General features: G+C 43.9%; 1 protein-coding gene across 1 annotated transcript in view; it reads right to left on the bottom strand.

Annotated features, from left to right (window-relative positions):
• Window positions 1-13306, bottom strand: part of LOC310673400 (uncharacterized protein) — a 182729-nt gene that overhangs the window by 155261 nt on the left and 14162 nt on the right. Inside the window, exon 2 of the mRNA XM_083431870.1 lies at window positions 7380-7462. Coding sequence (XP_083287996.1) covers window positions 7380-7419 — 40 coding nt within the window. The 5' untranslated portion in view covers window positions 7420-7462. The remainder of the gene's footprint in view (window positions 1-7379; window positions 7463-13306) is intronic.

Below are 13306 nucleotides of genomic sequence, written 5' to 3'. Positions count from 1 at the left end.
TTTTCCAACGCATTTCATTCCCTCCCGTCTTGTTCCCTCTGATTTTCACTCATGTTCCCAACATTCCTGTCTTTTTCTTTCGTTCCTTCTCCGTTATTTCCCTGCCTGCCTTTCCTGTATTCTCTTGGTTTCTGAAAGTCCAGGGGCAGGTGAGGGGCAAACTGCTTGTGCAATATGAGAGAGGCGAGAGAGAATAAACCTTGCATTGAAGGCTGGGCTTCAACTTTTCCTTGATCTCACTGTTGAGTTGCCCTTGCTTGTCCACCCAGCTGTAAACGGATGCTTAATCCACTGGGATTAGGAAATCAAAAGGCGACTTCACGCGGTGAGCCTCAGTATACTGCCTTGTGTTCTGCTACAAAGTCGTGGAAACTGTCTACCTTAAAACAAACCTGCCTCATGAGCTGGAAGCATTGACCTTTGGTCTGATGATATAAGGAGGAGCACATAGGTTTCATGGTAAAAGATATTCACATGGGAAGTCACGTCGTCTGAAGGCTGCAATCTTAAACACTTACTGTTTAGTTTGCAATCTGTTTATTAGCCTGCAACAACGCCTTTGGACTTTAACCCAAGATCTTACAAGTTTTTAAATATCGGTTCATCGGTTTTAATGGGTCTACTCTTGAGTGTGACATGTAGGAGGGTGTAGATTATTGCCCTGCCTTCAACCCACATCAACTGTTTTCAGTTCCTCATGCAGTGCGGCACCCAAGGCCAGTCCACATACGTTTTTATGGTTGTTTACAAGCCATTGAATCACCCTCGGTTTCTACTTGGAACAGCTTTCCTCTCCTCAGCTACGCCCTGCTCTAAATTATTCTCAGCTCCTTCATATGTACTATTTCAGTGCAGAGCCCAAAAGGCGAATGGGAATGTTCTTTTAAACATTTTGACCGAGGCAATTTTGTAATAGTAAACAAGCAAGATACTTTTGCTGTCGCCGCAAAAGCTACCCACCATGGCCTTGCAGACAGTCCTTGCATTCCAGCTCAGCTCTGCATTTACTAGCAAAACAATCCAAAACAATCCTTGAACCATTCGAAGAGTTCCCATTTATATGGCTTTTGAAAAATGTCAGCCGAGCCCTTGTCTGGTGTCACCCAAGAATGCCAGTCTTTCTATTACGAGCAGCCGTTACTCATTTCCAGGAAAGTCGCCATGTTAGGGTCCTTCCACATAAGAGGATGATTGTGGAATTAATTGGTGTCGCTCATGGACTTAAGTTTTTTGCACCATCTAAATGATGCCGCCATCCTCAAGATGCCAGTCATTACTTTAAAAAAAAGTAATCAGCCTCTGAAAATTGTAAGAATTACCACCCCTTCTCCACGTACACACACAACTGTCAATGCTGGAAAAAGTCCAAGACAATGACTTCAGCCCAATGCATGAGTTAGCAGTCATTCAATCTTTTCATATATATTGTTCTATGAGCTGTCAAGACCAGACCCTCCAAGTGTCCCTATTTGCCAGTGACAGTCTCGGATTTACAGAAGCTGTCCCAGTTTCTGATTTCATCCCATAATGTCCTGCTTTTCCTTTGTTGTTGTTCAGTCGTTTAGTCGTGTCCGACTCTTCATGACCCAATGGACCAGAGCACGCCAGGCACTCCTGTCTTCCACTGCCTCCCGCAGTTTGGTCAAACTCATGCTGGTAGCTTCGAGAACACTGCCCAACCATCTCGTCCTCTGTCGTCCCCTTCTCCTTGTGCCCTCAATCTTTCCCAACATCAGGGTCTTTTCCAGGGAGTCTTCTCTTCTCATGAGGTGGCCAAAGTATTGGAGCCTCAGCTTCAGGATCTGTCCTTCCAGTGAGCACTCAGGGCTGATTTCCTTAAGAATGGAGAGGTTTGATCTTCTTGCAGTCCATGGGACTCTCAAGAGTCTCCTCCAGCATTATAATTCAAAAGCATCAATTCTTCGGCGATCAGCCCTCTTTATTATCCAGCTCTCACTTCCATACATCACTACTGGGAAGTCCTTAGGAAGTCCCTATTTTCATCAGAGAAATGTTGGAGGGCATTGTGTTGTGTGACACACACACCCCAAATCAAGGAGATAAGTAACTTTACAACCTTTAAAAGACAATTGAAGGCAGCCCTGTATAGGGAAGGTTTTTTTAAATGTTTAATGTTTTATTAAGTTTTAATATATGTTGGAAGCCGCCCAGAGTGGCTGGGGCAACCCAGTCAGATGGGCGGGTTATAAATATTATAATAATAGTAACAGTAGTATTTGTAATAACAATAATAGTAATAATAATAATTGAATAGGGTGTCCTTATTTCCATCGGAGAAATGTTCGAGGGTATGCAAGACTCAGGAGACATAACTGAAAACCTGATGATCTCTGGCACATATGCATGCTTGCTTACAACATTAAAGAAAGAAACCTCAGTAGCTCTCCAGAAAAGCAAAATGAAAACCATCCCAAACATAGCTGTCAAGTGTCCCTTATTCGAAGAGACAGTCCCTTATTCCAGCGCCATGTCCCGCTGCTTGCATGCCTTGTGTGTGGCTAGTTAATGCAAGCTGAGAGGTTTTTTTGAATGCTGGACGCCATTTTGTTGCACGTGCTGCTGCAAACTTTGCAGTGCACTGCAAAGCCAGGCCGGGGAGCCATCTTAAGTTGAGGCTGCATAGGCCTTGCGGTGCATGCGATTCAGATTCTATTCAGTTGAAGCTCTGGTTACAAAGTTGGTTGGACAGTGTTCTCGAAGCTACCAGCATGAGTTTGACCAGACTGCAGGAGGACAGGAATACTGGAGTGGCTGGAACAGGTGAGGCCGCAGGTCCCTTATTTTGGCTGCTGGTCCCTTATTTTCAAGGGTGCTGGTCCCTTTTTTTCAAATCTGTAAGTTGACAGCTTTGCTCCCAAAACACCTAACCAGCATTTTAGCGGTGGAACGCACCAGGGATAATGACTGCTCTTGATAAATAAGGACAGTTGGGACATACGTCAAATAGCATTTCAATATACACGTCATCTCACCCTTAAAAACGACAACAAACATTTCATTTAGTTTTCATGAGCAATTTACATTTCAGTTGAAGTTTCTGAAGAGGAGCCCTTTGGCACAGAATTTGCAAGAGAAACGCTGCAAAAGGTATTTCTCCCTCTCTCAGGGAACAGAGGTACAGGAGCCTTCTCTGTTCTGCCACTCCAGAGACATATGTTCTGCTATCCCACCAGTTATGAAGTGATTATTAGAGTGGCACAAACAGATTTTTTTTTTAACTAAGTGAAGGTGCTATTTTCTCAGGTTCTGCGAGAACGCACACACTAATTTTTACCCATCCAATCTGTTCTCTAGGAGCTCAATGTCCGCAGGGTTTATGAGGCCATCTTAGGTGTTGGAGTTTTAGCAACATTTATAGGGTGCTACCTAACAGCAGAAGTTTGAAGGGTGGGGGGAGAAGAAGTGGAAGAGAACAATAGAAGTTTTAAAGTCTGTGGGGGAAATAATTTAAAAACCAATTTGAAGTTATTCACCCAGACTTTGCCTTGACAATACAAACAAAGCCATGCTTTAAAATACAACTCTTTGAGAAAACCATGAATGGTCAACTGAAGCAGGGCCTCTGATTTATTATTTCAGATACAGTGGTATCCATTGACGAACATTTCGGTTTCCGAACACCGGAAGTAAATGCTTCGGTTTTCAAACACACCTTGGAAGTCGAACATGCCATGCGGCTTTCCATATTCCATATTCCATGTGTTTTCCATATTCCATGTGGCTTCCATATTGAGTTTTCGGTTTTCAAACGTTTCAGAACTCAAACGGTCTTCCGGAACGGATTGTGTTCGAAAACCAAAGTACCACACTGTATTTGTATAAACCTTAATATTCAGAATTTCTAAGCAGTGTGTCTAAAATCGTTTCTTATAAGAAAAATGTTGATTGAGAATTTTGACATAAAATACAGTCAGAGTCTACAGAACAAGAATAGAAAAAGCAAGAGGAGAAAGAGAGCGAAAAAGAGAAAAAAAAACCCTTTATAAAGGCCCTTTATCATATTTTTATCATATATATCCTATCATTTAACCACACAGAGAGAGGTAGACCCTCCCATCTCCCACCTGGGACCCTACTTCTTCTCGCTGGGAGACCCTTTCTATCCTGCCTTTCATGCCAGGACCCCCCTTCTCCAACTGTCCCCTTCCCATGTGTGTCCTCTTCAGTCCAATTTAAAGGACTCTTCCCTCCCACCCAAAAAAGCTTTTTATAAATGTTTAATACAGAGAATATGAACAATTAAAATTCACCACGCCAACAAAACTGAACTACCTTAACATGCCTGTTGAAATAAAGTCTTTGTCATGCACCTGAGATTCAGCAAGGAGGGTGTCTGTCTAATCTCAGGTGGGTGGGAGTTCCACAGGCTTGGGCCCACTATACCGAATGTACAGCTTCAAGTGCCATGCAGCTGAACTGGGGGGTGGGGAGGGGAGGGGACCCACCAACAGAGACCCTGAAAACCTCAGAGTTTGGGAAGGGGTGTTAATTCAACTGTTAATGGATTTCACATTGACCAAATGAATTAAACAACTATTTGTTAAGAAGCTGTAGAAGGAGTTAAAGGGGCTTGTTTTGTTTCTATTCAATCAGGTGGTTTATGAAGGTGCAGGAGCAGAGCAAGTAAATAATAATAAGAAAGTTGGCAACGCCATTTTTAAATGCATACCTTGAGCTGTCACAAAGGCTTGGTTGGAGTAGTTAACAAATGTAAGACCACCACAGACCACCTTTCTCTGGACCCCCTAGCATTTGTAAATTTGGTGCACGGACCCCTTCAGAAATGTTAGAAAGGAATCTGTTGTTTAAATGGGCATTGGCAAAAGTCTCTCAAAGTTCTCAGAGGCCCTACTGCACCATATTTGATGAGCAGTAGGGTGCACCTTCTGGGGGAAATGTGCCCCAAATTGATTTTTCGCTGGGTCGCAAAGTTAAAAGTCTTGTCATTTGCTCGTTTCTGTCTCCAGAGATAGGACAAAAGTTGTTCCGAGGCAGGGACACCCCCCCCCCCAACTTTCTGACTTTTTAAGAAAACAGTGTCAGTGCGTCTGAGAACCGTCTATAGAATGAAACATCCTCTCTGCTAGAGGAAAAAGTATTAAACCAATGTTTCCAGAAATAGGTATTGGTTTGCACTGAGACAAATATACTTACCACTTCCTAATAAAGAATGTGCAAGGAGCCATTCTCTCTCTCTTCTGTTGAAACACCTCCGCACCATCTTCTTAGAAAATGTAACCACATGTGCTATCAAGCTTCTTGAACTGGGGTTTTAAATACAGTGATGGAGCGGTAAGTTCTGAAGTGCAGAAGCTCATCGTGATGCCCCCATAGCCACGTTCCCAAAGAGAGTCCAAAAGATGCAGGCAGCTGTGTTGATCCAAATACACAGCCACACACATACATATACACAAATATACACCCACCAAAAAGCATCAGTTTGTAGCATAATAGGATCAGCTCACAATCACCAAATAGATGTTTATGGAAGAAATTCAACTCGAAAGACAAATGGAGCTTTAACAAAAGCTGAAATGAAACCTTTTGATTTTAATTCAAAACAATCTTGCAGAGTGATGTTGCCATTTAAACGGATAACCTGAAGTAGGGACCCCATCAAAGGAAAGGAAAAGGTATCTAGCCTCTGCATTAATGTTTTCCTCATTCTCTGGCTTCCCTCCATTCTGACATTTACTAGACTAGTCTAGCAAACCACTGTGACTTGGTGCAACTGCGTGAAGGAGAAGGATCCAATGGAAATACTTTTCATGAAGGCCATGCTGTGGGCACATTTAGCATTCTTAGCTAACAATCATTATAGCGCTGAGCTCTTGCTAAGCCGTCAGCACACTTGCTGAAGACAAAAGACCATGAAGTTATTAGCTGCTATCACTGATCAATGACCAGTGGTGGGGACTTAGGCAGGCATGAACCTTGAGATTGTTCATTGGGAGTTTGTGCATCAGCATAGTGCCTGAGGATCCCCCAGGACCCTCTTGAGATGGCTGGAAGTTATTGTGTGTGACACTGATGTTGGAGAGAATGGCCTGCTAATCTAGGCAATGTGAAAGCAGAGCCACAAGCAACAGAACAGGCAATTTGTCCCAGAAACTTTTTGGATGAGTGCTGCAATATCAGCCCATCATTTACTGAACTTCATGAAGGTAAAAAATAACATGAAATCCAGCAATATAGCCACAGGTAGTTTCCTGCCTCAGAGCAACTGTTCTACTAGCAATCCTAGGGATGGCAATGGCTTTTGGATAGGTTCACAGGCAGGCAGTGGCCATGTGCATAATGTATGTTTGTGGAGGGTCAGTTCCAACAGCCAAGTGGACATGTGGTCAAGAACAAGGATTGCTGCCACAATCCTGCTCCTTCAGGTGTGTTCAATGTGCCTACAGTCAATGCTTAAAGGCTTAGCATGTGCACCTTTAAAATACTGTGATGTGTTTGTGGGTGCTAGACTTCTCCTAAATCCCTAGGACCAATAGGTGCTAGAATTCAATTAAGGCTTGGGTGTCAAAAGCTAATTGGGAGAGGCTAGTCTCCTGTGTGAGATGATAGCTCGACCTGTGTGTATTTGGGCTGTGTCAGAATTAGCATGTGCGAAAAGCTAACTTACCAAACTGTGTATTAAAGGTAAAGGGACCCCTGATCATTAGGTCCAGTCGTGACCGACTCTGGGCTTGCGGCTCATCTCACTTTATTGGCCGAGGGAGCCGGCGTACACCTTCTAGGTCATGTGGCCAGCATGACTAAGCCGCTTCTGGCGAACCAGAGCAGCGCACGGAAATGCCGTTTACCTTCCCGCTGGAGCGGTACCTATTTATCTACTTGCACTTTGACGTGCTTTCGAACTGCTAGGTTGGCAGGAGCAGGGACCGAGCAACGGGAGCTCACCCCGTCGCGGGGATTCGAACTGCCGACCTTCTGATTGGCAAGTCCTAGGCTCTGTGGTTTAACCCACAGCGCCACCCGCGTCCCAAACTGTGTATTAGGTACTTCTAAATCTTAGGGAATCAACATGGGTTAAGAACTGATCAAGACAGATTAATTTCCTTGTAGGTGGTTGCCCGGAGGTAATGACCCATCAGCACACAGTAATGATATATGTGTAAATAAACCATATGTCATTAAGACATCAGTCTCTGCTGTGCCTCACTTTCCAAAAAGAAACATAGACCATGGTAGGCATGCCTGGTACCCCTGGAATCTCGCACTGCTGTCGATAATGGGGTGGCATGTAACAATACTTTTGCGGGACATTTATTGTACTTAATTTCACTTTCCCCAATAACTTCCCTGTAACTTTGGAAATATTTCTGCCACAGCAAACATTTTTGACTGAAATTTACCTGTTGTAAAATCTGAGGAATAATATGCACGGTCCTTCATTTCAGACACTGAACAATGGAACCAAACTTGTTCTCTGGGAAGTCTGTAAGAAAGCAGAGAGTGGTTTTTCAAGCCAGTCAGCATTGTGCTTTGATGTCTGAGAGCACACCGGTGCTGAACAGGAGCTCAGCATCACCGATATTAAGCGAGTGCGATGTCTCTGGTGGGTTCTTTTCATGGAATCAAACAGTCTCCTCCTCAATGTGCCAGGACTTTAAATACGGAACAGCCTGGCCTGCAAAGGATGCTTAGCCAGTCTTGAATTATCGGATTGCTGAAAGAAACAAGACTGCAAAGAATTGGAATATTGAGTAGGAGAGATGGGGGGCAACCCACTGTTTCACTGTGTGTGTCCTCTGTGCAATAAGAAGGGGGTAAAACATCTTTGCAGATTCAACGGAGCTATGATACATGTACGTTGTATCTTGTCAAAAAATGTTCAGCGGTTTGTGTGTATGTGTGTTTGCAGGAGATTGCTGGGGAGAGATCTGTCTCTGCACCATTTAACGTGCTTTGCTGTTGAAGCAGCAGATATCCTTGATTAATAACAAAAGGGTTTTCTCTTCTCTCCCCCGGCCTCCCCCCCACCTCCGCCTCTTAGGGATCAGAGCCGTTTCCCACCCTCTGTATGCAAACCCAGCAACACAAACTGTGTCCATTAGCATTTCAAGGGACTTCCTACTAAAGAGCGGCAATAAAGCTCCTCTCCGTGGGTAAAATCCATTTTGTCCTCTCTGGTGACATCTGTTCTAACTTCTCAAGCCAAAAAGGAAACCAGATAATGCCACAGAGCCTTTTGATTTACTGTATTGGCACTTGCAGCAATGTGTCGAACTCTTAAAGCATGTAACCCTAGCGGACGTACATGGCTGTGTCAATGGGAACATCTGCATATTCCCACCACATAGTGTGAACGGAAGGAATTCCAGAACTCCCTTCCCCGGCTTTTTTACTATCACACTTCACATTTCCATTCTTGCTTGGTCTGCTGTTGGACAACATGCATTTTAAAACACCACCACCACCATTTTTGCTGTATACAGGCTGCTGCTGGTTTCCATACCCTCCAACATTTATCCAATGAAAATAGGGACATCTATTATTATTATTATTATTATTATTATTATTATTATTATTATTACAGTGGTACCTCGGGTTACATACGCTTCAGGTTACATACGCTTCAGGTTACAGACTTCGCTAACCCAGAAATAATGCTTCATGTTAAGAACTTTGCTTCAGGATGAGAACAGAAATCGTGCTCCGGCAGCGCGGCAGCAGCAGGAGGCCCCATTAGCTAAAGTGGTGCTTCAGGTTAAGAACAGACCTCCGGAACGAATTAAGTACTTAACTCGAGGTACCACTGTATTATTATTATTATACCCCGCCCATCTGACTGGGTTGCCCCAATCACTCTGGATGGCTTATAAAAACATAATAAACCATTAAACATTAGAAAAACTTCTCTATACAGGGCTGCATTCAGATGTCTTCTAAATGTTATATAGTTACTTATCTCCTTGGCTTGTGGGATTGCATAAGAAGAAGAAGAGATATCCCGCTTTATCACTACCCTAAGGAGTCTCAAAGCAGCTCACAATCTCCTTTTCTTTCCTCCCCCACAACAAACACTCTGTGAGGTGAGTGGGGCTGAGAGACTTCTGAGAAGTGTGACTAGCCCAAGGTCACCCAGCAGCTGCATGTGGAGGAGCGGAGACGCGAACCTGGTTTACAAGATTATGAGTCCACCACTCTTAACCACTACACCACACTGGCTCGCCATACCATCCAACATTTCTCTGACGAAATTATGGATGTCCTACCATACCCTCTACCATTTCTCCAATGAAAACAGGGATGTCCTGAGGAAAGTGGGACATTCTGGGATCAAATCAGAAACCAGGACGTCTTCTGAAAATCCAGGACTGTCCCTGGAAAATAGGGACACTTGGAGGTCTGGCTCTGAACCCCTCTTTTCCCACAAGTTGGCTTTCATTCATAACACAATAAATAATAATAGTCAAGAAGATGATCAGCCCAGATGACCAATTACCAACTGGTAACTTGCTACAATACGTATGCAGATTTTACAAAATGTTGGGCTTGAATGGTAGCCTGCACCAACCCAGAATTATTATTATTATTTGGTGGGGGGAGCGGGGGCAGAGAGACATGGGAATCTTGGTATTTATACTTTAGTTACAGACGCCCGAACAATGCAGGATAAAAGACCAAATTTAAAACGTGCAGGATTCTTACTCCTTTATACCATCTGTGCTGTATAGGCCTTAGCTCTTTTACATTGGTCATCCTGGGAACAAAAAGCTGAAAGCAGATTCCAGCAGTTTTTCCATTCACTATTCATTCAGAGGTTCATCAGCTCCATATGGATTCAGCCAACTGCTGTGTTAAATCAGAGGCCTTTCCCAGAATTGACATGGTAATGAAGTCATGGTATTGCTTGCAGAGAAGGCCTCTATAGGTATTCTACTCTTCAACAAACCCAGCCTTTTCACCCTATTCAGTCCCCAAAATAGACTCAAACCGTTCCAACATCTGTGAACTGGGTTCTGGCCGCTGGGTGAGCGATACGTTTTATGACACCAACATGTTTTAAGCGCTGGTTAACGCGACTCCTACATGGTCCTCGGAAAACGCAACGGATTCCAATATATGGGGCACTTGCTAATACGAACTGCATCCCCTTTTTATTCATTTGCACTCAAAAACATATTCAAAGCTCGCACTTGATCTGTAACCCGAGATATTCGGTGTGAGTCTTATAAACATTGTCTTTGCTAAGGAACACTCTGAGGGTTAAAAAACAAACAAACTGGCAAATAGTCTAAAGGACAAATAGTTTGAATGACGTACTAATAGCTAATGAACCAGTGCCTTTTTATCAAGTTGCAAAAAAAGTTTGAATTCAGACTGATCAAGGATAAGGGAAATACATGATTTTGTAGCACACTATCTGCAGATCAGGCAGACCCTGATCAAGAGATAGTGATTATTAGCTTGTGAAAGCACATTTCTGCTTATCCATCACCTGCTGGATTAGTAGCGGCACATGCAAAAGCCACATGTGCAAAACCATGTGCATGTAGATCTCTCCCAAGAGTCAAGCAGATGCCTGGGTCTTAAGGCACTCGGGGTTTTAAAAGGTGAGCACCGGCACTTTTGAACGGAGCCCAAATACTATGCAACAATTGCAAAAATGCAAATGTAACCTACAGACAGCTGCAAATTATGACAACTGCTTACTGCTGCACAAGTAAGGGCTAATAAGCACAGACATGCCTCCCTCCCCACCACAACTTCTTTTTCTTTGCTTTTACAAAGTCAGTGAAAGGTTGGGAGGAAATGCTCTGGCATTCATGAAAGGAAAGACACATGCACACAGGTGTGGTCGACAGATGGATCTTGCATAGTAGATTACTCAGAAAAGTTTACTTCCCATGATGTAATTCTACTGCCTGAACATTAAGATGACAACTGCTGAGTCACACAGAACTGGCCAGTCCCATGTGATCCTGCGCTTGCAAATTCTTTGAAGTTTAAAGCACAACCGGATAGAAAACTCAAAAGAACTTTGCTTTAAAAACACAGCAAGGGACAGAAGAGATGTTCTACGTGTCACATTAAACCACAGTTTACTCTAAAGTAACCTTGGCTTCCCCAACTGTGGTTCGCTTGAAAGAAACAAATCACAAATGCTGCGCCATGCTAAGCCAGCCTCTGTTTTTCCTCCTCATCCACCTTACTTTCTGGTATAGCACAAGCGGGAGCAGGGAAGGAGCGAATCAGGACACTGCTCTTACACATTACACTATAATTTAAAATAAATTCTGGTTTAATGTGACATCTGAACCTGGTCTCTGTCTTAAATATAATGAATTATACTGTATAGCTGCTTTCCGTATTAAAAGAGGAGAGGAGAGAGGGAGGGATTACATATCAGAGACAACAGTTGCATACTAGTACATAGATTTACCCTGCATAGTTAAACATTCAAAACAATTCTGTAAATTTTTGTACAAACTACATAAAAGTTGTCTGCAATAAAGGTTGTTTCACTTTTTAAAAAATGTGAATAGCAGGCTCTGGTAAATCTGCCCCTCATTTCTCAAACACGTATGTTTAGTTGGGATGGCCATGACAAAACAAATAGTTAAGATAAGCAGCAGTGGGACACATTAGCTCAGTTGGTTAGAGTGTGGTGCTGACAATGCCAATGTTGCAGGTTCAATCCCCGTATGGGGCAGCTGCATATTCCTGGACTAGATGGTCTTCAGGGTCCCTCCCAACTTTATGATTCCAAGAGAGGCACATTTCTGAGTCGCACCAGCACCACCATTTCAGATACGACAGTGCATTTGCTCTTTGCTCTCAAATTCATTGGGTTAGGCACCGCATTAGCACTGAATTTCGGAATACTCATTCCTTGCTTTGGTGCCAAGAAAATCATGATGAAGGGCGAGTAAAGATATTGGGTCTACAGCAGGAGATTCTTTCATGCAAGTGTGTGTGTGGCAAGAAAAAACCTTCTCTACCATCGTTTGTTAAGGGGCTTAAAAAAAAACCCCTATTGTACAATGTTGGCTGAATTTTCTTTCTAGTGTTAATAATGCTGCCTTTACATAGCTAAAAATAAAAATAAAAATTGCCACTGCTGTATTTGGAATTAGTGAATCAGCCAACTGAGGGCATCAGAGGCTGTTTGTTTAAGTCCCGTACAATATTCTGGGAGCATAGCTTCTTTCAGCAGCTATATTTTAAACATGAACCAACCAAATGACCTTTGTTGCTGTGCCCCAACTTTTACCTCTGGCTGTACCCACCAATGAAAAGTGGCCCCTGAAAGGCTGATCAGGAAGAAATGTGGCCCTCAGGATGAAAATTTCTACCATAACCCGATTCCTGAGAGGGAAAGCAGGAGTCTCCGTTATGCCAACTGCCCATGAAAAATGTTGCAGATAGCATGGTATGAACAGTGGCGTAGCGTGGGTTGTCAGCACCCGGGGCAAGGCAAGTAATTTGCACCCCCTAACCTGGGGCAAGGCAAGTAATTTGCGCCCCCCCCCCGCTGCACTGTCCCTCCCCCAGATAGTCCCTCGCTCTCTCTCCGCACCGCACCGCACGCCTGGCACCCCCCCCCCCTCCACAATGGGCGGCGACCCGGAGGCTCGGATCGGATTCGCACAGCCAGCACTGCAGTGAGAGAGAGTGAGTGAGCCAGGTAGGGGCAGAGAGCTGCGAGTGCAAGCGCGCCCCCCCCCCCCCGATGTTGCTCCCGGTGCGGCCGGCCCCTCCTGCACCCCCCACGCTACGCCACTGGGTATGAAATCTTCACACATCACAAGAGATGAACACAGTGTGGATTTGAAACATGAGTGTCCCATGTTTCCCAATGGTTGCTTTCCTATTAACTGTGGGAAGAGAGAACGAGGTTCCCGAGTCCTTGCCCACATCCTTGAGAAGAAACCAGGATCTTCCGTGTTATCACCAGTTTTTGTAGCTTTTGTCAATATATAAAAACGCTCAGGTCAAACTTTACAGGCTCCTTTGATAAACAGCAAGGCGGCTCTTTCATACAGCGTTGCAAGTTTCCAGGGATTAGGGTGAGTAATTCTCCTATTGTTGTTGAAAGCCGCCATCAGTCATACTCAACGTTAGTCAACTGGTCCAAGCACATTGCAGAGCAAGAGCTGGGATAGCGGTTTGATCATAAAGAACCCAAATAAAGGCTGAAAGAAAGGGAAACAAGGTACTAATCATAGGCAATATATATATAAGCTTCTCCTCCCCCAATTTTGCTTAATTTATTGCATTGTTTTTTGAGTTAGGGTACATTTTCCATCCGTTTTCTTGTTCGTCTCCCTGATGG

Source organism: Podarcis tiliguerta (assembly GCF_965153285.1).
Source record: "Podarcis tiliguerta genome assembly, chromosome: 3".
Lineage (NCBI taxonomy): Eukaryota > Metazoa > Chordata > Lepidosauria > Squamata > Lacertidae > Podarcis > Podarcis tiliguerta.
Note: the sequence above shows the minus strand (reverse complement) of the source record. Positions and strands in the feature narration are given on the sequence as shown.